This window comes from Salvelinus alpinus, chromosome 13 (assembly GCF_045679555.1).
Source record: "Salvelinus alpinus chromosome 13, SLU_Salpinus.1, whole genome shotgun sequence".
NCBI lineage: Eukaryota > Metazoa > Chordata > Actinopteri > Salmoniformes > Salmonidae > Salvelinus > Salvelinus alpinus.
Window position 1 is genome coordinate 16,364,772 of NC_092098.1, and position 24,806 is coordinate 16,389,577.

At 44.5% G+C, this 24,806-nt stretch overlaps 1 protein-coding gene across 9 annotated transcripts in view; it reads right to left on the reverse strand.

Moving 5' to 3' along the window:
* Window positions 1-2,224: 2,224 nt before the first annotated feature.
* The window catches only part of LOC139537199 (unconventional myosin-XVIIIa-like), a 110,120-nt gene continuing 87,538 nt past the window's right edge, over window positions 2,225-24,806 (reverse strand). For 6 of the 9 annotated variants that reach the window (XM_071338244.1, XM_071338243.1, XM_071338239.1 and 3 more), the window contains 12 exons: window positions 23,827-23,931; window positions 22,641-22,787; window positions 22,278-22,391; window positions 18,118-18,234; window positions 16,443-16,526; window positions 15,425-15,562; window positions 14,483-14,668; window positions 14,186-14,328; window positions 13,607-13,651; window positions 9,868-9,990; window positions 7,644-9,126; window positions 2,225-4,688 (listed from right to left, as the gene is read on the reverse strand). In XM_071338244.1, coding sequence (XP_071194345.1) covers window positions 7,659-9,126; window positions 9,868-9,990; window positions 13,607-13,651; window positions 14,186-14,328; window positions 14,483-14,668; window positions 15,425-15,562; window positions 16,443-16,526; window positions 18,118-18,234; window positions 22,278-22,391; window positions 22,641-22,787; window positions 23,827-23,931 — 2,670 coding nt within the window. In that variant the 3' untranslated portion in view covers window positions 2,225-4,688; window positions 7,644-7,658. The remainder of the gene's footprint in view (window positions 4,689-7,643; window positions 9,127-9,867; window positions 9,991-13,606; window positions 13,652-14,185; window positions 14,329-14,482; window positions 14,669-15,424; window positions 15,563-16,442; window positions 16,527-18,117; window positions 18,235-22,277; window positions 22,392-22,640; window positions 22,788-23,826; window positions 23,932-24,806) is intronic. The other 3 variants (XM_071338240.1, XM_071338245.1, XM_071338246.1) reach the window with 3 other exon arrangements.

The window sequence follows — 24,806 nt, forward strand, 5'->3', positions numbered from 1 at the left end:
CATCAATAAGTGCCTCGATGACGTCGTCCCCACAGTGATCATACGTACATACCCCAACCAGAAGCCATGGATTACAGGCAACTATCTCACTGAGCTAAAGGGTAGAGATTCTGCTTTCAAGGAGGGGGACTCTAACCCGGAAGCTTATAAGAAATCACACTTTGCCTTCCGACGATCCATCAAACAGGCAAAGGATCAATACAGGACTAAGATTGAATCGTACTACACCGGCATCGACGCTCGTTGGATGTGGCAGGTCTTGCAACCTATTACAGACTGCAAAGGGAAGCACAGTTGCGAGCTGCCCAGTGACACGAGCCTACCAGACGAGCTAAATTACTTCTATGCTCGCTTCAAGGCAAGTAACACTGAAGCATGCATGAGAGCATCAACTGTTCCAGACGACTGTGGGACTACGCTCTCCGTAGCCGATGTAAGACCTTTAAACAGGTCAACATTCACAAGGCCGCAGGGCCAGACGGATTACCAGGACGTGTACTCCGAGATTGCGCTGACCATATGGCAAGTGTCATCACTGACACTTCAACAACACATCCGCCACGCTGATCCTCAACACGGAGGCCCCTCAGGAGTGCGTGCTCAGTCCCTCCTGTACACCCTGTTCACTCATGACTGCATGGCCAGGCACGACTCCAACACCATCATCAAGTTTGCAGATGACACAACAGTGGTAGGCCTAATCACCAACAACGATGAGACAGCCTATATGGAGGTCAGAAACCTGAACAGCTAATCAAAGGGCTACCCAGAACCTTCTTTTATGCTGCTGCTACTCTCTGTTTATTATCTATGCATAGTCACTTTAACTCTACCTACATGTACATATTGCACATTGACTCTGTACCGGTACCCCCTGTATATTGCCTCGCTATTGTTATTTTACTGCTGCTGTTTAATTATTTACTTTTATTTTAAAAAATTTACTTAACACTTTTTTTCTTAACTTCTTAAAGCATTGTTGGTTAAGGGCTTGTAAGCATTTCACTGTAAGGTGCACCTGTTGTATTTGGCGCATGTGACAAATAAAATATGATTTGGTAAACAACTAAAGAGCTCAGCTAAAAGCGCTGCCTGCCTTTGTTAGGCTGACCCCCCACCCCCCTCCACTGGGTTGTGTAACAACGTTACTGCTGATTTTCATCTGCCACTCAGTGGAAAGGATTTAAGTAAAGACAGACACGCATCCACTCAGACTCACACTAGTAAGATTATGGGGAAATCTCCCCTTCATAGGGGGCAGCACAGAACGGTTTGAGGAATAGAGGATTCCAGATTGGGTTGATGGGGGATTCTAGATACTAAACAGGATTTTCGTCTGAACATCGAAGTTAGTCAATGTCAACAAATGTACTGAGCTATACTCATTAGTTACTTAGCATCTATGTAAGCCTCACTTCTCTAAAACAATGCCTGATTTTCAAGTTTGTTTCTGTACCACGTTTCGGCCTAGATTCAATCAGATCAAGCGTTAACCGGCGAAAGCCGACACTAATGTTTTGGTGGTGTCGGAGGTGTAACTGCTTTGGACCTGTCAAATTGGTGAGCAGCCACACCCGTCCCACTAACATTAGAAGTTCAGAACGTGTGTAGTCTTTATAGAAATAATTCATTCAACAAAATAATGAGGGTTTCTATCAGCGTAATCGAGGTATAGGCTAGATTATGTTACATCTCACATTCCAGTGTTTTAATTTGTAAACAAGGCTGCATGAGATTTCCAATGGAAATGTCCACTTTAGGTATAATGCCAAAAGCCGCTTGTGGATTTGCCAGCTCTAATGCAGTTCAACCTCTGACACCTCCGATAGCACCAAAACAACCGCTATGCAGATGTCGGCTGACGCGGATCTGATTGAATAGAGCCCTTATAGCTTATACCGGAAAACAAAATGTAAGATTATCTAGTTGCATAGTAGTGAGTGTGAGCAGTGTTCATACATTTGCTGCTGTTGTGTCTGGTTTTAATGATTAATTTCAATGGTGTTTGTTTTCCCTCTCCTCTACAGGGGGAAGATGGATGGTATGATCAAGTGATGCACTTGAGGAGATGAGGAAAAAACTTCAGTCAAGCACATCAGTAAAATGTTCCTGCTGTTTTCAATAAATAACTCTCCTCATTTCCATCCAAACATTTCCGTATGATGATTAATTCAGCTCCAAACTATAACCGTATTACCATTACACCACGCAATAAGACACAATGTTACTGTAAACAAACCCCTGCATTTATTTACATTAAAATGTATGCCAAAAAAAGCATTCCTATCACAAGTGGTCAATTGTTCAATATCATGAAAATAAACAAACCTGTTTGAAAAGCTATGATGAATATACAATCAATTTCAAACATGTTATATATTAATATTGTGGAAAGCCAACAATGCCTATTCAGATGCAAAAACAAACATACATATTTTTATTTAACAAATTCCAACTCAGAAGCATTGACAAAGTGTCCAGTGTTCCATATTATATTCATACCTAATGCATTAAAAAAAACTAGAAAATATATGCAAATAGTCTGTCCCACACACATGAACAGACAGAAGCAACGGAAATGGACACACACACGGATATACACTTGTGTACATACGCAAACACACACAGACACACCCTTCCCCACACTATTCTACATAGAGATACAACATTTGCATATTTATTAATGAAAATTAATAAGGTCACGTTAATCTAAAGGATATCATTGTCACTCAGTAAGGCCAAATACAGATACAGTGTATCCTACATGAGACAATTCTTCCAGGGATCTCAGAGGATTTTATACTGAACAAAAATATAAAACGCAACATGCAACAATTTCAACGATTTTACTGAGTTACAGTTCATATAAGGAAATCAGTCAATTGAAATAAGTTGTCCCTCACATGACTGGGCAGGGGCGCAGCCGCGGGTGGGCCTATGAGAGATTGGCCCACCCACTGGGGAGCAAGGCACTGCCAATTAGAATGATTTTTTCTACACAAAAGGGTTTTATTACAGACAGAAATACTCCTCAGCTGTCCAGGTGGCTGGTCTCAGACGATCCAGCATGTGAAGAAGCCAGATGTGGACATACTGCAAAATTCTCTAAAACAACATTGGAGGCAGCTTATGGTAGAGAAATGAACATTCTCTGGCAACAACTCTGGTGGATATTCCTGCAGTCAGCATGCCAATTGCACACTCCCTCAAAACTTTGTGTGGTGCACATTTTAGAGCCTTTTATTATGCGCAGCACAAGGTGCACCTGTGTAATGATCATGCTGTTTAATCAGCCTCTTGATATGCCACATCTGTCAGGTGGATGGATTATCTTGGCAGAGGAGAAATGCTCACTAACAGGGATGTAAACAAATTTTGGGAGAAATCTCAAGATTTGAGAGAAATAAGCTTTCTGTGGATTTGGTAAAATTCTGGGATCTTTTATTTCAGCTCATGAAATTATGAGATCAACACTTCACATGTTGCGTTTATATTTTCATTCACATTAGAACTTTTGAGGCAATACATGTTTTTCCCCATAAGGGAGGGGGGCTTATAGCACTTAGGCCATTTGTCTCATATAAAAACAGATTGACATTTTTGTTTTATATCCAGCGCATGTGTATCTTGAAAGATGAAGATCCCTAGAAAGCCCCCCGTCACAACAGATAGTAAATATATTCCCTTTGAAAACCAACAGACATGACACGAGGAGACAAAAGCATGGCTGAGCTTTAAACGAGCAAGACCAAAACCATTCCAGCATGAACTACTGTACGCAAATGTAGCAGATCCAATCGTTTTCCCTCAAAGCAGCTCCCCCTCCCGTTCAATAAGAACCATACTTTCCAAAATTGATAGAAAAACAAAACAGTCTCGGAACAAGATAAATAAGTCTTGCTTCTAGTTACTGATATTGGCTAAATATTGTTTATGACCAGAGACAGTCCAAACACATGTAGAGGAGACAATGGCATTTCTAAGTGCTAACGAGGATATGCTGGACTGTCAGGCGTATGGGCCTGCAGTGAGAAGTCACATTGTAAGGGAGACTTAAACCGAGCCTGCTACAGTCATTTGAATAAACCACAAGCTCTCCAGTCCTCAAACAACAGATGACAGCGGGAGCATAAATTAGCCTATGAAAAGCAGTTCTCTTAAATAAGCCAGTGGTGATAAACTCTACAGATATATCTTAAAATATGCCATTGGTGCTAAGCTCTATACTTATATTGCTTCAAAGCTGCAGAGCTGATGGGGACACTATGCTGTAAGATTCTATGATGGAATTTCACTTTTCCAAATCACCCTGTAAAGAATTCTTCAAAGCTCTTAGTAGCAACGGAAAATGGCTATGCCACATTCCATTTAGATTGAACCACGGTGAGTTCTACAGTATGTGCACTCTGACCTTCCCCTGTTCTTGCATCTGGTTCTAGCTAGCATTGCTCACCGATGTTCAAATGAGGATGGCATGGGGGAGGTGTATTTTGATTAAATAAAGCATTATATCTGTCTCTGGTGTGTTCGTCTAGGATGGTGGTGGTAGTGAGAGATGTGACATTAGTCTCTGTTACGCTGTGGACTCTGCCAGCTTGCTATCACTGTCACTTTCCTTCAGGGAGTGTCTGCTCGAACCCCTCTCCTCTTTGTCCTCTTCACTGAGGTGTCTCCGGTACAGAGGAGGGCTGTGGGAGGAGAGAGGAGAAGAGAGAGATTTTTATATAGGAGAAACACTGCTGAATTGAACCCTGCCTGAAAACTATGGGTGCTTGAGATTTGCAGAGGTCACAGGTCACATATCAAGCCTACTGACTCCATCTTCCTCCACGGGTCAGGGCCATGGTCAGCAGCATAAGCTGCTTGAATAGAAATGCAGCATATTACCCCTTTCAAAGTAACAATCAATGCTGGAGCAAAGATCATGCATGGCTGCCAATAGCCAAACAAACCAAAACACTTCAACATTACTAGATCCACACCACTAGTTTCATGCACAAAAAACAGTAAAGGTTTTCAAAGTCAGAATGTGGACCTGTGTTTTTTCTAACTCAGTTTTTTCCAGTGTTATATTCATTTCTCTTGAAGCTTTCATAATAGCCATATGGTGAGATGGAAGGACAGACTGAAAATAGAAAAGGTCGAAGGTAGGAAAGTTTAGCGTTCTGGTTTACGCTTTCATTACCCTTCGGGGGCTAACGCCGAGCTTCAAAGTTGATGAAACAATGACAAAGCAGTGGTACAGTGAATATACACTAGATGACCAAAAGTATGTGGACACCTGCTCATCAAACATCTCATTCCAAAGTCATGGCCATTAATATGGAGTTGGTCCCCCTCTACTCTTTTGGGAAGGCTTTCCACTAGATGTTGGAACATTGCTGCAGGGACTTGCTTCTATTCAGCCACAAGAGCATTAGGTGTTCAATGAGGTTCAGGTCAGAGCTCTGTGCTGGCCAGTCAAGTTCTTCCACAATGATCTCGACAAACCATTTCTGTGTGGACCTTGCTTTGCGCATGGGGGCATAGTGATACTGAAACAGGAAAGGGCCTTGCCCAAACTGTCAGCACAAAGTTGGAAGCGCAGAATCTTCTAGAATGTCATTGTATGCTGTAGCGTTAAGATTTCCCTTCACTTGAAGGTAAGGGGCCTAGCCCGAACCATGAAAAACAGCCCCAGTCCATAAATCCTCCTCCACCAAACTTTACAGTTGGCACTATGCATTCGGGCAGGTAGCGTTCTCCTGGCATCCACCAAACCCAGTTTAGTCCGTTGGACAGTCAGAAGGTGAAGTGTGATTCATCACTCCAGAGAACGCGTTTACACTGCTCCAGAGTCCAATAGCGGCGAGCTTTACACTACTCCAGCCGACGCTTTGTGTATGGTGATCTTAGGCTTGTGTGCGGCTGCTCGGCCATGGAAACCCATTTCATGAAGCTCCCGACGAACAGTTATTGTGCTGACGTTGCTTCCAGGGGCAGTTTGGAACTCGATAGTGAGTGTTGCAAACGAGGACAGACAACTTTTACGCACTACACGCTTCAGTACCCGGCAGTCCCGTTCTGTGAGCTTGTGTGGCCTACCACTTCGCGGCTGAGCAGTTGTTGCTCCTAGACAATTTCACTTCACAATAACAGCACTTACAGTTGACCGGGGCAGCTCTAGCAGGGGCAGACATTTCAGGAACTGAGTTGTTGGAAAGGTGGCATCCTATGACGGTGCCATGTTGAAAGTCACTGAGCTCTTCTGTACAGGCCATTCTACTGCCAATGTTTGTCTATATAGATTGGATGGCTGTGTGCTCGATTTTATACACCGGTTAGCAACGGGGGTTGCTGAAATAGCTAAATCCACAAATTTGAAGGGGTGTCCATCTACTTTTGGCCATGTAGTGTAGCATGCAGACTGCAGGAAAGCTGAGTAACACCACCTCTTCAGACCAAGTGACTCTGCCCACTTGTTTCTATTGTTATTGTCATGCTGTTGAAGTAACTGACCTACCGTATGTAAATGGTTCCCCTCAATCCAGCATATTAAATACATGGTGGATATATGCTAATGCAGTAATCAGTGTTCATGTTCAATCAGGTCTACAGTTATGTCTTGTTGAGGCCCGGAGGGAGCACATTTAAAGTGGCCGTGCTTGATGGATGGTTGTCTATTAATATGTGCACCAACATGCAGTTAGCTTCCTCACCATCACCAAGCACCATGTTCAGGTAAGAAATCTCTATTAACCCTTTGCACTCGTACCCGAATACGGGTTGAAAATGGAAGATTTAGGCACAGATAAACGCCTAAATTGGAACGCAGTGGCCATACAGTAACATGCTATACTGTACATGACGTCAAAGCTCTGGCTCTTCGCATCACAGCGCTGTATGGGTTGTGACTGACAGCCGTTTGAAACTTGAGCACCTCGCGTAAAAAGACGTTGCCCCCATCCCTCCTGCTAATTTGGCAACTTTTTGGGGGGCACATGTTTTGTTGTCGGAGTGCAGGAAATTCTATAAATTAAGATGACTGTGTGTTTTGAAAGATGAGAAGTTGTGGATTATAATAAATACTGCTTTGATGTCATAAAAGCAAGCGTAACACTGGTGAGCCCAAATGTGCACTTCACATTTCCAAATCATAAAACTCATGTCATTATACAGGGTCAACGTTTCTGATCACTATGTTTGATGTACAGTTACAAGATGACCTGGCATCATACCCCTGGGTTGTTCTGAACACAATGAGCCCATTTGTCTATGCCTGAATATGTCACTTAACTTTGATTTGTCTTGCCTTCCAGGTTACCCACTTGGTCATTTTGTAAATATTTATTATGTTCTGGAACCATTACATGTACCCATCTCATTGTTATTTAATTATTAAAGATATACAAATGTTTTTTGCACCCACCATGTGTCATGTCCGCAATGGTCATGTGAGGTGAAATGTGTATGTTTTGGGATGTGAACACTCAGTGAGTTTGACCTGACGAAGATCCATTTCAAATGGAAACCTTGTCAATAAAGTGGTGAATTGGGAGCTTTAACAGTGTGTGGGCCTTCTTGTTCTATACTAGTAATGCTATAAAGTCAACATGTTTGGTTAGTCACACCATGCTTTCACTCCATTCCCAGGCATCACCTACTGCTGGCCAGGGGCTTTAGTCACTATCAGGCTTGTAGAGATATTTCATCACCATGCTGTCCATCTTCTTCTTCTTTTTCTTCTCATCCTTCTTACTTGGGGGTCTCTGTTCAGCGGCATCTTCCTCATCTGAGGCAGGGCGGGCTGGACCTCTCTTCACACTGTTGGAGCTGCGGTAGGAGACGGTGGAGGCCGAGCTGGAGGAAGAGGAGGACTCCGAAGAGGAAGATTCAGACTTGCTCTCTTTCTTCCTGGAGCCCTTCCTGGACTTCTTTCCCTTCTTCTTGGAGCTTTTCCTGCTGTGGCGGTCGTCTGAGTCTGAGGAGCTGTCTGAGGAGCTCTTCTTCTTGGCCTTGCCTCTGCGGGAGCTGGAGCTGCTGGTGCTGTGGGAGCTGAAGCTGCTGGAGGACCTGGTGCTGTAGTCCACTGCTGAGCCAGACGCTGAACGACGCACGCTGGATGCACTACGGCCCAGACCCTCGTCATCCCCCTTCACACTGTTCCGGTCATCCTCATCTTTCTTTTCCTCATTCTCTTCCTCGTCGTCAGACTCGTCCAGTTTGCTGCGTTTGAACTTGATGGGCTTGAAGCTGAGGACCTCGTTGATGGCCTTCTCCAGGTCAGGGTCAAGGTAGTTCCGGTGGGTGACAGCCTTAATGTCAGAGGTGTCTGGGGGGTTGTCGTCAGAGGAGCGAGGCTGAGCCGGGGTGGAGTAGCTGCGGCCTAGGGAGTGAGGGCTGTAGGCAGAGGTTCCCTGACTGAAGGCCATGCTCAGAGCATCATCATCGTCGTCCATGCGCAGGCCGAACTCACTGAGCCGGCTGCTGCGGGCCACAGATATACGGGAGTCAGCCTTGCTCACGCTGCCTGGGCTGCGACCCCCAGTGCGCCTGCTCATGCTGGGGCTGACCGAGGTCCCGTATGAATCGATACGCCCATCATCCTTCCAGGAGGTGCTACGTCGCAGGCCACGAGGGCTGGTACGACTAACACTGGTGATGCTGCTAATGATGGACATATTGTCATCATCCATGTTTGGCATGGCTCTACGGCTGGACCTGCTAGGGGCCAGGGAGGACACCATGGAGTCCTTGTCAAAGTCAGGGCTGTGTGGGGCCCAGCGGCGCTCCAGACCCTTCCTGGCCCTGCTGGTGGCCTCAGAGTAGGCCTGGGAGATGACCGAACCACGGTCATCATCATCTTGTGACTTCTTCCTGTCGTCCTGGTCTGTGGACTTAGACTTGGCCTTGCGTAGGGAGGAGCGGTCCGGGGTGTCGGACTGTTCCTTTAGCGTACTGAAGAGGGAGCTCTCGTCCCCCTGGCCTCCGATGGAGTCTTTCAGGTTGGAACGCTTCCTGTAGCTAAGGGAACTCATCACAGACACCGATCTGCTGTCTACTTCTTTGCTCTCTTTGCCTTCCTTGCTACCTTCTTTAATCTCCTTAACCTCTTTGCCTTCCTTGGCATCTACATTCACTGCATATCTGAGATGCCATGAAGAGGACGGTGTAGGAACAAGAACACCATGGAAACAACCAACAGAGACACAGAGAAACAGAGAGAGAAAATATGAGAATTTACACACTTAATGAAATTATGAAATTAAAAGTTCAGAAGGATGAAATACATGTGATTGAATCCCTGAAGTGTAGAATGCTTGTCAACATTCCCCAACTTTTCCAGCAGCAGCTAACTGAGGTTCCTGATGACACTTTGTCCTCTGAAGTGAGTGTAATAAGGAAAGTTAAGTTGTGAGTCGATCTGCTAAAGCTCGTCAAAAAGAGCAGGTATATATTTGGGGCTATCCTGTGCTGTCTGCCAGTGGGGAGGAAATGCATTAATCTCAGGCAGAGCAGAGAGAGGGGCCATTTAGCAGGTATGCCAGCTGGCCTTGGGCCACTTCAATAAATCTGACAGGCAGCACAGCGCCCGTATCCCTCTTCCCTCTGCTGTGCCGCCTGCTGTCATTAGAGGGATGACAGGGAGGCAGAGAGAGATGACACCTAATCTCATGAAATACTCACCCTTCCATTCCACCCTGCCTCAGCTAATCCTGGGCTCTTTAGCTCTCAGCAGGGTAAACTCATATAGGAATGGGATGGGATTGAGGAAGCCATCACTGCTTTATCAGGGCCCAGCCAGAAGGAAGGGGGATGATAACATAATGAGGAGGCTGTCAACTGAGGAGGCTGATAGACAGACAGACAAGTCAAGACAAGACTGACCTGGAGCTCTTCAGACTGCCCTCGTCTGACAGAGTCTTGGTGGAGCCCTTATTCTTGGACAGCCAGGACTTGACCCCGTCCACACGGTCCTCCACCTCTGAGTCCGTGTCCGACTCGTCACCACTGAGGAAGACAAAAGGAGAGCAAACAGTGTTGTTATGTTGCTGTTGGTGTTGGCAGGAGGCAGAGCTGTTTAAAAAGAGTCATCTGGGAGTGTTAGCGAGGATCCACCATAGAGGAAAACTGTTGGTTTGGACAGGAAGTACAACACTGACAAATCATATGTTTTGAATGTCATAAGATAACAGCTTTCTGATTTAGTTAGTCAGACAGCAGCTGTATTCCATTCATTGTGACAGTAACTTGGGGTTGAGCAATGCAAATGCAGGCAATCACAACAAGCTTTAGGGAGACAACAGCAGTCTGTTAACGTAGAGCGATGACAGACCTAGAATTTTGCACCCAGTCGCAAACTAGTTTACCAGTCAAAATCTAGTGTTGGACTCTGCTACTTTCTGAATATTGATACAAAAAAATATCAGCCACAAAGCTAAAGTTAGGCCACAATAAGTTCGATGAAAAACCAAGAAGACTCGTTTGAAAGAGAGAAAAAATAATTATATTCGATATTGGTGCATCCATAAATCTGAATGCGTGCTTTCTCTTCCCCTGTTAAATGTATAATCGCTTATGATGGGGGCGGTCGAGCGAAACGAGTCGTGGTGCCTCCGAGCGGAGCGGAATGCAAATGAATGTTGCTCATGAAGGCGTTATTAACTCTGTGGCCATAGCGAGGCTTTTAGGATGTCTGTGGCGAGTGGCTGAGCGTGGCCTGTTGATGTAGATTGTTATTGGGGCTGAGCCGATGAGATGGCCCTCTAGCCCTGGCCTTGACAATAACAAGCAGTAAACAGATACTGGAGGGAACCCGAGGAGAAATGATATTAGATCACGCTTGGGAAAGGTCAGCGGGAGCATTTCCATCCTGATTCATCTGTTCCTCAATCCTGCAGAGGTGAAGCTTCTCTGACACTGTATTATGCATCTGTTGTTTGATGGACAGGGGGGACGGACAGGGGAGTAGGAGAGGTGAGGGGAGAGGGGAAGGGGGCCACCCACAGGGGCTAAAGTCTTAGGTAATGGACAAACGTGTCTGGGAACAATTAAGCCTAGCAGTGTTCATGAGTTTCTAGTACCAGAATGAACTATACATGAACATGGACAGAAAAGAGAAACAATTTGGATCATAACCAACAACATTCAGTCTCTGCATCAATACAAACAACAATTTCCAGTGTCTGTTGTGACGTGACATCAATCAAAATAGCACTATTTTGTGACGAGTGATAAACACCAAAAGCAAAGGACGGGTTTCCTTTCTTCTTTGACCAGCTTATCTGGCAAGGCTGTGGGACAGGATGCAAAGTGCTTATCATGAGCCAACATTGTGCATCTTATTCAAAGAGGTCTCTGATGATGGCTTTCTTTAATGGTATAGACCGCTGGGCTGCATCGCCCTGCTCACATTTACATGCCTGCCATTAAAGCCTCCCACTGCAGAGAGCAATACAACGGTATATCACACATTCAATCAAGTCTCCATGAACAAAGTGTTTGTGTTGCCTCCCCTCTCTGCATGTGCAGAACCACAGTTCCATTTACCTGCATAGAGACAGAGACGTGCTCTCAGAATGGATGGAGGCATACAGTACACAGCGGCAGGAAGTAGGGGTGCTGAGGGTGCTGAAGCACCCCCTGATAAATCCTTAAAAATTGTGGCCGTCTGTGGACATGGACATTTGCTACCTTATTAGACTCAGTCATTTAGGGTCTCTCTCATTTTCAATGTATCAAACACAGCTTTCTGGGAAAGACAGTCCGTAAACTGTCTCCCACATGCAAGGCAAAACTATTCTCTTTTTCCCACAGACCGAAACACACAAACACCTGCACTGGAGCAGCTGTGGGACAGAGGCGCCTTGTAATCGAGTGCTTTGCAAATCGTGTCACACACAATTTATGTCCTTGGCCTCACACCACTGGCTAAGCAGCGCTGAGGCTCCAGGGCGCAAACAAGCACAGAGAATTTAGAGCCCGACATTAATCGCTTATGACAATCGGCCTCCACTGGTTGTATATCTGTCCCACATACCTACAGTACATCCTCATGAAGCTCCATATGGATGGGTCCTGTTTACAGTATTCTACACTTGCATCCTCTTGGTCCCAGCATTTCCTATCATGGTCAAACTGTTCACTGATTACGGCAGAGACAGGTCCATTAAATCCATGTTATTTGAGCAGTGTTTTGCAGTACACTGTGTACACACAGTCAGACTCACATACTCCACAGTCTTCAAAGACCTGTACTGTTCAGAATATGTTTTGTGTGATCTTCTTACGACCATGAAAGGGTACATTGGATAAAGAACTGCCTGAAAATGAAGAGTGCACTGGAAAGGTGACACCTTCCTTCCCTCTTAATGTTTCAAAGTACATCTCAGAAACCAGGAAAGAGATGTCCAAAGGTTTCATACCGATTCATTATTCGTTATCCCCTTCACACTCACACAAAAACCATTCCTACCATTGTCACCTTTTATTGGTGCAATTACTCAAATCCAGATCAAAAATAAGTCCTAATCCTGCTGAACATTCCCTTCACAATTCGATGGCAAATCAATTCTTCCATTAATGTTTAGCTCGCTGCTATTACATACAGATCAAAAGGGAGAACAAATTTGCTCCTAAGTAACCATGGTGATTCACTTTCTTTTCTCTTGAGCACAGCTAAGTGAGGAACCCACAAGCTTGATGCTGATGTACAGACAGACACCGTGCACTGTGCTGATTCACATGAGATGCCTGTCTGATGGCAAATGAATGAATAACAATGAGAGAAATTGACTCACAGGGCAGCGAAGTGTTCTCTCTTGGAACAAGCAATTAGAGGTTAATACTGACACAAATAAAACATGCTGCGAAAATGAACTGCAGACACTAACTACAAATCACATACAAAGCACCCTCTTTCATTCAAAATTGTGACGCACGTTTGCATTCTTCCATCAAGACATGACGAGCTACACTGGAATTGGAATGTTAACTTTAATTATGGGGCTTTAGAATAAATGATTTTATGTCTAAGTCCAAAGTGATTAAGACAGCACGGTGACCTGAGTAGAGCAAGCTAGGCGCTGCGAAACAAGCAGCTCAACCACACTCTACAGAGAGCAAACCTACCTTCCATCACAGAGAGATGTAAAAACAAGTAAACAAAGACTCAACCTTTTGTGATTAATAGGTTATACTGTATAGAAATCTATCAATGCTCTTGAACACAATGAAATGAGTTAGTGGGTCCTCAAAAGCATGAATGTAGAATGGCATGTCACATAACAGAGAGTGAAGGTCCATGGTTGTTGCCTAAAATGGGACAATGGTTCATGATATTTAATGGGAGAGTGATGCAGTATCTACAGGTATTCCATGACCGTGTTTTATTTTTTGAAATTATATAGAATTTTTCCACAGCGGTGAGCACGTCTCAAACAGTAGGTTTGTAGAGATGCTAATCTTAAAGTAGTTTGAACTAAGTTCCTTCTGCTCAAAATGTCATCATAAACAGCAGAAGTGCAATGTCTCCCTAATACAGCATCATTCTCTCGTGGGACGATGATTTTAAAACCTTGAAACCAAGCAATAATGGGAAAAGAAAGGATGCATTGTCTGTTCTTACGTTTTGTTCTTTCGTTTCTGATACTTTGTCACCATGTCTTGTAAACTGGGCGATGAGTGGGAGAGGAAACAAAAGAGAAAGAGAAAAAGAGAGGAACAGAAAAGGAGAAATACAGTTAACAGTTTGAGACCAACCCAACCGGGGATGTAGTGTGCCTCAGGATAGATAGAGCTTCATTGTGTGTGAAAAGAAGACAAGGCGGCTCAAAATAATTGCTGCAGAAAATCTGATGAACATCTCTCCATACTGCACGGTTTTGGGCAGTGATTCAGAATACCAGCTCACTCATCCTCTCTCTGACCTCATTGTTTAAAAGGGAGTCTAAACTCACTCTCAGAGGCCCTGTATGGCAACAGTGTTTACTTCAGTGGGCCTCAGAGGTAGTGTAACCCTGAACATGCCAATAAAAGAGACCTCAGCAGGCAGCTAAACAAGAGGACAAACCAACAAAGAATCAGGAACAGGGGATTAAAGCAGGACAGACATTAAATAATGGGCAGATGTTTCTGACAACTTTATTACAACTTCATTACAAAGAGAATCTGTCCTCCGGCTGAAGAAGAGAAGGGGGGCACCTACTTGTTTACGAGGTCATCATCGCCGTCACTGTCGACCATCTCATCCTCTATGGCAGCCTGCAAGTCTCCAATCCTCTTGAAGGCCAGCTTGAGGTCTGCCTGCAGACTCTGATTGGCTGCCTCCAGACTCTCTATGTCCATTTCCTGAAGGATCATGATGCAGAGTAAGTGACTGTCACCCCAAACCCCTGTAAACCAAGACATCCCCACCCTAGATGAGGATATTACCCCTGTACGACCTAACAAGGAGAGTCCAGTCCATACTTTAATACTCTGCTGACCGGGCCCTCTTCCTTACCAGCTCGTGCTTCTTGCGGCTGGCCTCGGCCTCCTTCTTGGACAGCTCAGCCATCTCCTCTTTGATGTCCCTCATCTGTCTCTGTATGCGTTTGTTCTGCTCCTTCTCCCTGTTCTCTCCATTACCGCGGTGGTCTCTCTCCTCCGTCATCTTCTCCAGGTTCTCCTTCAGACGACCTGTCAAGCTCTGGGGACGAGGAGATGGAACTGGGTCAGAACCGCATAGAACACAGCTGAGACATCCAGCATAGGTGCCTGAGCAGTGAGCACATTTCACTTTGAGGTTTGTGGTGTGGTTAATGTAGTTGGAGAAGGGTCAAATTGAGGTCACTAAGACTTTCCAATTGAGCTCAGGTGTGCAGAAATCACAGCTGGCCAGAGAAAGATAGTATGGCTGTCGTAAAATATATTTCTCTCACAGCATTTGTTCAATGACCCAAAATGTAGCCTCACAGCTTGCCCTCTACCTCCCACATACAAGCCCATCTCTCTTGCTCTCACACACTCCCTCCCTCCCACTCTCTCCCCCTCCTTCCTTTCTCCCCCTTCATCCCTCCCTCTCTCCCACTCACTCACTCCTTCACTCCCTCCCTCTCCCTCCCTCTCTCCCACTCCCTCCCACTCACTCACTCCTTCACTCCCTCCCTCTTCCACCCCCCTCCCTCCCTCTCTCCCTCTCCCTCCCACTCACTCACTCCTTCACTCCCTCCCTCCTTCCCCTCCCTCCTCCCCCCTCCCACTCCCTCCCTCCCTCTCCCCCTCCCTCCTTCTCCCCCTCTCCCTCCCTCCCTCCCACTCTCTCCACCTCCATCCCTCCCTCTCCCCCTCCCTCCTTCTCCCCCTCTCCCTCCCTCATTTCCACTCTCTCCCCCTCCCTCACTCCCTCCTTCTTCCCCTCCTTCTCCCCCTCCCTCCCTCCCTCCCTCTCCCACCCCCGTCTCACCTCCAGGCGTTTGATCTGGGTCCTCTCGTACTCCAGCTTGGTCTCGAGCTCACGGATCTTGGCCTCCTGCCTGCTGACCAGGGACTTCTCCACCATGGACTGCTCCTGGAACTCCAGCTGGCTCTGCAGGGACTGCAACTGGAGGGGGGCAACACACACACAGTGACATACTGAAGTACTGATTACACCACACTGAACACCTCCACTCTGCCCTATGCAACCCTCCCTCTACTTCTTCTATAATCAATACTAGGTCTGCATTCAACAGATATGTGTTTATACCCAAAATAAATACATTCACCTCTTCCCTTCATCTGCATTGTGAATAGCATCCCCCCTGGCTGAAATGTTGGGAATCTAGCCACATTTTTGTTGCCTCTAATGCTAGTATTATCTGATGTGAATAGCCAATAAGCCGAGGATAGGATAACCCCAGTAGCCTCTACAGACCTAAATAACAATCACAGATCCCATTGCACAGCTTTGTGGAGGGGAAGAAGATCAATGCTTTGCAAACTTGTTTCGTCTTAAGACTTTTCTCATATCTGATAAGAGGATGAAAGACATACACTAACTAAAAGTACCCAAAATGCACCAGGGCTCCTAATGAGGAGCTTTGCATCTGAGAGAAGGAGGATTTAGAGCTGGCCTTTCATGTCATTAAGAACACAGTGTTCCTCTCATTGTGGATCTGTTAATCACTGCAGGGCTACAGGATTTAGATAGATAAAATAGATAGATAGATAGCCATCTATCGCTGCCTTTGGTGGCAGCTCTTAAAACTACCTTACAGCAAGCAGAGTGAGCGGTAAGATCAGGCTGTAAGCAGACAGACAGAGCTCTGATCCTCTCCAGGTGAAGGTAACGGTGTAGGTCTAGGACAACCTGTATGATTGTGCTGAGGGCATGATGTCCTCTGAGTGGCTGGTGAAGGTGTGAGTAGATGGGGATGGGTGGGGATGGGTGGGGGGCAGGCAGGCAGGGGGATTGGCAGGCAGCCATGGCAGTGTGTAGTTACCTTGTCCTGGATCTCCTGCTTCTCCTTCATGGCTTCCTCCAGCTGGGCCTGCAGGTCACTGATCTGGGCCAGGTCTCTGGCAGACTGTCACATCACAAACACACAGAGATAATTACAGTTTTTGAAGAGTTTACTTCCAAAACACTATATCCACCAATTTTTTACATTTGTGTTTTTTCGTCAGCAGTTATTGGTTATGGGTACCTTCAGGTGTGTGTAAAATATTACTGTTATCACATTTTGAATTCCTACATTTTAGATGTTTTATTTATTTTTTGCAAAATGCTATATATATACACACACACACACACACACACACACACACACACATCGTTTAGCTCAAATGGAATGTTCCTATTTTTTACCATTTTATTTGTCATTTAGCAGACACTCTTATCCAGAGCGACTTACAGGAGCTTAATTGCTCAAGGGCACAAACAGATTTTTCACCTACTCGGCTTGGGGATTTGCCCAACGCTCTTAATCGCTAGGCTACCTGCTGCTCATATCCTGTATATTTGACTGTGATATGTGGTTGTTTCACCTAGCCATCTTAAGACGAATGCCCTTACTGTAAGTCACTCTGAATAACAGCAAAAATGTCCAATGTAAATGTTTTACATACAGATTTCATATTAATGTATTGAGTTATTTTTTTATTAAATATTGATGTCACGTATAATTTGTACATTTCTTTAAAAAATTGTTATTTGTTACATTTGACTATGTAAAACCTAGCTGCACTACTTGTTTCTCTGAAAGTGAGGCGGATATGTAGCATTTTGAAAAAAAAAACATGATTATTTGTCTCTCTGAAAAGATAACCATCAATAGATTTTAAACAAATTGTCAGCGATTGGGTGCAGAGATGTAGCGGAGTCAGGCGCAGGACACAGGTTTTGAGCAACACAACGGAGTTTACTCAAAAAAGTCAAGCAAAATTCCAAATAGGAACATACATACACACTAGCACATACAACAACCACTAAAGACACCAACAATCACGGACAGAACAGAAATGTATGCCAGAGGATTAAATAAGGAACATGATATGGGAATTGAAACCAGGTGTGTGTAATACAGACAAAACAAAACGAAACTGAAACATGGATCGGTGGTGACTAGAAAGCCGGTGACGTCGACCGCCGAACACCACCCGAACAAGGAGAAAGGCTGACTTCGGCGGAAGTCGTGACACAAATACATGTCTGTCATTGAACAACCCAATGCCATGATTAGATAGTGAAAAACACGCTAATCTCGTTCATAATTTCATTAAACAATAAAAGCTATTACCAACATTTCTGAAAATGGATATACTGTATAGCGTTTTGGAATGAAACTCTGGATAGTCTTATGTGGGATGCTTCCATTTAACATAGGTATTTTAACTTAGGAGGTGGATTAATATCCAACAGTCAAGTATTCAGGACAATATATTATAATTCATGTAACCTCCTGTGTAACAGATTGCACATCTCTGAATGCAAAATTTGGTTTGTTTATCTCTAGCGTCTCAAATGTTCCTACATTAACAGATTTTGAAAGCATACGGATACTGGTTCCCAGTGCAGGTCTACAGACCAGAAGCTGTGTAGCTGAGAGGAATGTACAGTATGTGTCATAGTTATAGTGCAGGTCTACAGACCAGAAGCTGTTCAGGGGCAGGGTTTACCTGGGAGACGGCAGCCTTGTGTTTCTTCATCAGCTCGTTCATGTCCTCCTGGTCCTCCTCCATACGAGACTGTAGGTCATTCTTCTCCCTTTGCAGACGGGACACCTGCTCCTCAAGCTGAGAGAGAGGAAGAGGGGAAGAAAGAGAAAGACAAACTTTAACAGCTGAGCTGTTTTAAAACCAGAGCCAGTGAAAGTAATCAATTGTCAACAGCTGGCCAGTCATCTAATGGATATCTACCAGGCCTGATCCTGGTGGTGGATTAGTGTGATTTACTATAATCACACCTGATTGGGTCATTTAGGCCTGCAGACAGACCTTTGTGGCCAATGCACCATGTAATAGCTTGGAACTAGTGTCCTAAGGCAGATCATCAGATCTACTCTGGAGGGAAAGACACCCAGCCTCTTAGTATGCCAACCCAAACTGGAGACATTTAAAATACCTTTCATAACCATAAACACAGCAATTAGCAGCTCTACAGGGTCACTCTCTGTCCTCTCTCTGTCCCCAGAGGACCACAAGTGTCACTCTCTTCCCGCAATTTCCTCTAAAACACAGAAAGCACTCTCATGGGAAGTGATTATGGAACGCATTAATGAGGACATAAAAAATATCAACAATGCTAATTAATCCATTAGCACATAATCGAGAAATGGGCCATTTACAGAAAAAACAAAAATGTCAATGATGATGGGGGGGATTTGTGCAAATTCGTGGCAGTGTTTTAACACACACTAAAATAGTCTACCCTGTGTGAAAGGGAGAGTAAAAGAAACGACAGGCTCTCCTACTGTTTTAATAACACTGTTTGGTTTTGTTGTGTCGTAAAAAATGTGGTAAAGCGCTGCAATTACACAAATACGGAATTATTTCCTTAACAAAAAGATGTGTCGATTGTGTATCACAACAATAAACATGGTCATTAAGCAAGCAATCTCATTAGAATATACCAATCTGCATTTCTGTTCAATTAAATTAAAATTGCATGGACAGAAATTGTTCATGTCACATCTACACGGAGTATAAAAAACATTAAGAACACCCGCTCTTTCCATGACATAGACTGACCAGGTGAATTCAGGTGAAAGCTATGATCCCTTATTAATGTCACTTGTTAAATCCACTTCAATCAGTGTAGATCAGTTATTCCCAAACTGGGGTACAAGGGTACGCGCAATGCCGTCGGGGATACGCCAAATAAAAATGTGATTTACCTTTTTTATTTAAACAGTACATTTATATTTCCAACGGAGCTATACATTTGGGTGAGGTTTTTTTCTCCCCTGAGTAGACTAATTTCACTGCCAAAAATAAAATGAAACCATCTAGTGTTCAACGAAATAACAACACAATGTCAAATACAGGTAGCCTAGTCAAGTAATTAACATCCAATCATATTAAACGTCCCTCTCCCGCGGGAAACCTTCACTCGTGCGCAGACATTTAGAAACGAAACATGACATTTAGAAAAATAAGCCACGGGAGTTTTTTGAGCGAGAATAAAGATGACTTCGAGTAGTAAGACATGTATAAAATAGCATTAATAAGAAGGGGATAGAAGCGTCTTATATGGTGAGCTACCGAGTGGCTAGGACATGCAAGACCCATACTATTGTGGAGGACTTAATTCTTCCTGCTGCCGTGAATATGGCTGGGACAATGCTGGGGGAAAGACCCAAAAAACAATACAGACAATGACTTCATCAAACAACACTGTTTCACGACGCATCAGTGACATGGCAGGAGGTGTTTTGAAACAATTACTGCTTCGTATACAAGCCAGGGAATTATTGGCATTACAGCTGGATGAGTCAACAGACGTGGCGGGCCTGGCACAGTTCCTGGTATATGTCCGTTACATTTATGCAAACCACTGAAAACCAGGACAACATGAGAGGATATTTTTAAAGTACTGGACAGCTTTGTGACATCAAATGGACTTTGGTGGTCAAGATGTGTTGGTATCTGTACTGATGCCGCAAAAGCCATGACAGGGAGACATAGTGGAGTGGTAACGCTCGTGCAAGCAGTTGCTCCCGAAGCCATTTGGGTACATTTCAGCATCCACCGAGACGCTCTTGCTGCCAAGGAAATGCCTGACAGCTTGAAAGACGTTTTGGACACCATAGTGAAAATGATTAACTTTGTTAAAGCAAGGCCCCTGAACTCTCGTGTATTTTCTCCGCTATGCAATGATATGGGCAGCGACCATGTAACACTTTTACAACATACACAGGTGCGCTGGTTATCAAGGGGCAAAGTATTGACACGTTTTTCTTAATTGAGAGACGAGCTTAAAGTTTTCTTTACTGACCATAATTTTCACTTGTCTGACCACTTGCATGATGACGAATTTCTCACACGACTGGCCTATCTGGGTGATGTTTTTTCTCTCTTGAATGATCTGGGATTACAGGGACTCTCCACAACTATATTCAATGTGCAGAACAACATTGAGGCTATGATTAAGAAGTTGGAGCTCTTTTCTGTCAACATTAACAAGGACAACACACAGGTCTTTCCATCATTGTATGATTTTTTTGTGTGCAAATGAACTCAAGGTTAAGGACAATATACCAAAGCACCTGAGTGAGCTGGGTGCGCAATTACACAGGCACTTTCCCAAAAAATGGATGACACAAACAACTGGATTCGTTATCCCTTTCATACCCCGCCTCCAGTCCATTTATCGATATCTGAACAAGAGAGCCTCATCGAAAGTGCAACAAGCGGTTCTGTGAAATTTTTTATTAAATCCGAAGCCACTGCCAGATTTCTGGATAGGACTGCCCTCAGAGTTTCCTGCATTGGCAAATCGTACTGTTAAGACACTGATTCCCTTTGCAACCACATACCTATGTGAGAATGGATTCTCGGCCCTCACTAGCATGAAAACTAAATACAGGCACAGACTGTGCGTGGGAAATTATTTAAGACTCTCTCCATTACAACCCAACATTGCAGAGTTATGTGCATCCTTTCAAGCACGCCCTTCTCATTAACCTGTGGTGAGTTATTCATCATTTTTGATGAACAAATAAGGTTTTATATGTAAGATGGCTAAATAAAGAACAAAATGATTGATTATTATTATATTATAATTTTTGTCCTGGTCCTGTAACAGCTCTTTGTCACTTCCCACGAGCCGGGTTGTGATAAAAACGGACACTCATTCTTATGTTTAATAAATGTATCGTATAGTATGTGTGTGAGGCAGGCTCACAATGACGGCAAAAAACAACATTTGAGAGTGCGCTGACCCTGATCCTGGAGGGGGTACGCAGCTGGAGGTTGAATGTTTGAAGGGGTACGGGACTATAAAAAGTTTGGGAACCACTGGTATAGATGAAGGGGAGGAGACAGGTTAAAGAAGGATGTTAAAGCCTCGAGACAACTGAGACACACACAAAAGTACAGACACATGCATACGTACACATTGTGATATTGAACATGTTGTGTTGTGGATATGTGGTAGTATAGGGATGTTATATGATGTACTGTTATCTTTAGCTCATTCAGTACAAACATAGTTCACTGTTGTATCTGTTGTTGTATATGCAATGTGGACGCTTTGGCAGGAACTAATGGGGATCCATAATAAATACAAATACAAGGATTGTGTATGTGTGCCATTCAGAGGGTCAATGGGCAAGATAAAAGTGCCTTTGAACGGGTTATAGCAGTAGGTGCCAGGCAAACCGGTTTGTATCAAACTGCAACGCTGCTGTGTTTTTCATGCTCAACAGTTTTCCGTGTGTATCAAGAATGGTCCACCACCCAAAGGACATCCTGACAACTTGACACAACTGTGGGAAGAATTGGAGTCAACATGGGGCAGCATCCCTATGGAACACTTTTGACACCTTGTAGAGTCCATGCCCCGACTAATTGAGGCTGTCCTGAGGGAAAAATGGGGGGGTGCAACTCAATATTAGGAAGGTGTTCCTAATGTTTGGCATACTCAGTGCATGTTTTACCTAGATAAATGGCTATCATGACTGATTTAACTGGGCTGTAAGCCCTTTTAAAAGGAAATTGAAATACAGCACACTGATGTGGACGTACTCCGTACTCTGTGTGCAGTTCACACTAGGCAGCTAAAATGGTAGGGAATCCTCTCATATTGAGACGGGACAGCTGAGGGAGCTCTCACTCACCGACATCTTGACTTTGACCACATCCTCCATCTGGATGTGCAGGTCCTCGATCTCTATCTCCATGCCCTTACGAGACTTCACCGCCGCAGCACACGTGAACTCTGACTCCTCCAGCTGTTAATGGAGGAGGAGGAAGAGGAGGTGGAGGAAGAGAGGGGGAGAGAGGATTAGAAGGTCAAGGTCAGGGAAAATAAGAAATCTTCAGAAATCACAAAATGTAACACCCTGTCCTTGATCGGAAGAGCAAGTACAATACATTTTGACAGGACTATTTGTAGTAGAAGAGCTGAGAATGTCACTGAAGCACCTGATTGACCTGATGTTAATTAGACGGGCCATGTAGTGTAATGTAGGGTGGTGTACCTGGTTTTTGAGCTGGGCGGTCTCTCGCTTGCTGGGGGCGTTGTTCTTCATGTGGTCCAGCATAATCTGGGCGTCAGCCAGCAGCACTTTGGTGCGTTTCAGGTCCTTCCTCAGCCTCTTCTCTGTTTCCACGTCCCTGCAGCCCACCTAGAAGTGAAAACGCAAACAGTCTCTGGGTCATTCCACCAATTCGGTAGAACTGACTTCGATTTTACAGGCTGACTACACCGCTCGCGTCGCGTGAGTTGCAAAATACATTTTGAAATCTATATTACTCAATTATTGCACCCACACCGCTCTCGCGCGCCAACGAGCGTCTGCATTGCCAAGGGCTAAATAGAATTCAGTTCTATTTGTGACGCAGATCGCGCTACAAGTCCTGCCTCTCCCATCTCCTCATTGGTTTATAGAAGCAGATACCCACGTGCCATCTCCTCATTGGTTATACCCACGTGGGTGACTGAAAGACGAACGAGGTTGGTGGCGGTAATGCACCTAATTTATGAAAGCTGCCAATCGCAATATAAAGTCAAGAGAAGAAAAAGCCTGGAAGGAGGAGAGATGACTAGAAACGATTCGGTTGACCATTTTATGTGTCGATTAATTGGCGGAGTAGAGGACCTTGTGCATTTCAGGTAAAATAACAACTCAATGTTTATATCCCAGGACAAATTAGCTAGCAACAGCAAGCTAGCTAAATAGGACAAATTAGCTAGCAAGTGCAAGCTAGCTAGCTAGCTAAATTGCCATACATGTTTAATGCTTTTCGACCTGTCCCAAAATTAATATAATTGGTTCAGAGTTTGTTTTGATATTTTAACCTGCGTGTCGTGATCGCGTTTGGTGTGGGGGGACAAAATACATTTATGCATGATGGTGCACGTGCGCAGCTGGTTTGAGTTCCGTGATAGCCCTTGGCAACGCAGACGCTCGTTGGCGCGTGCAAGCAGTGTGGGTGCAATAATTGAATAATATAGATTTCAAAATTTATTTTGCAAAGCTCGCGCACGCGAGGCAAGCAGTGTAGACAGCCTGTCAGAGTGATTTAAAAATATTTATTTTTATTTATTTAACTAGGAAAGTCAGTTAAGAACAAATTCTTATTTACAATGACGGGGTGATGAGCACCCAGATGTGCTCACACGCATGCACACACACACACATCAGTAACAGTGTGATGGAGTACCTGGTCCTGGGCAGACAGCAATTTGGTCTCCAGCTCTCTCCTCTCACGCAGGACTTTCTGCTTGTCATCATACTCCTCCTCCAGCTGTACCTCCATCTGCTTCAGCTGTAGAATGGACAGACAGACAGAGACAGAGACATACAGGAGGAAGATCAGTAGACTCAGTAGACTTTGTCTCTGTGGATGGTTTGTCCTCTGACAAATCAACTGTAAATTTCGGTGTTCCTCAAGGCTCCGTTTTAGGAACGCTATTGTTTTCACTATATATTTTACCTCTTGGGGATGTCATTCGGAAACATAATGTTAACTTTCACTGCTATGCGGACAACACACAACTGTACATTTCGATGAAACATGGTAAAGCCCTCCCTGGAAGTCTGTGTTTCAGACATAAAAAAGTGTATGGCGGCAAATTTTCTACATTTAAACTCAAAACAGAGATGCTAGTTCTAGGTCCCAAGAAACAAAGAGATCTTCTGTTGAATCTGACAATTAATCTTGATGGTTGTACAGTCGTCTCAAATGAAACTGTGAAGGACCTCGGCGTTACTCTGGACCCGGATCTCTCTTACATTTTCATTTTACATTTTAGTCATTTAGCAGACGCTCTTATCCAGAGCGACTTACAGTAGAGTGCATACATTTTATTACATTTTACATACTGAGACAAGGATATCCCTACCGGCCAAACCCTCCCTAACCTGGACGACGCTATGCCAATTGTGCGTCGCCCCACGGACCTCCCGGTTGCGGCCGGCTGCGACAGAGCCTTGGCGTGAACCCAGAGTGAACCCAGAGACTCTGGTGGCGCAGCTAGCACTGCGATGCAGTGCCCTAGACCACTGCGCCACCCGGGAGACACTCTTTTGACGAACATATCGAGACTGTTTCAAGGACCGCTTTTTCCATCTACGTAACATTGCAAAAATCTGAAACTTTCTGTCCAAAGATTATGCAGAAAAATGAATCCATGCTTTTGT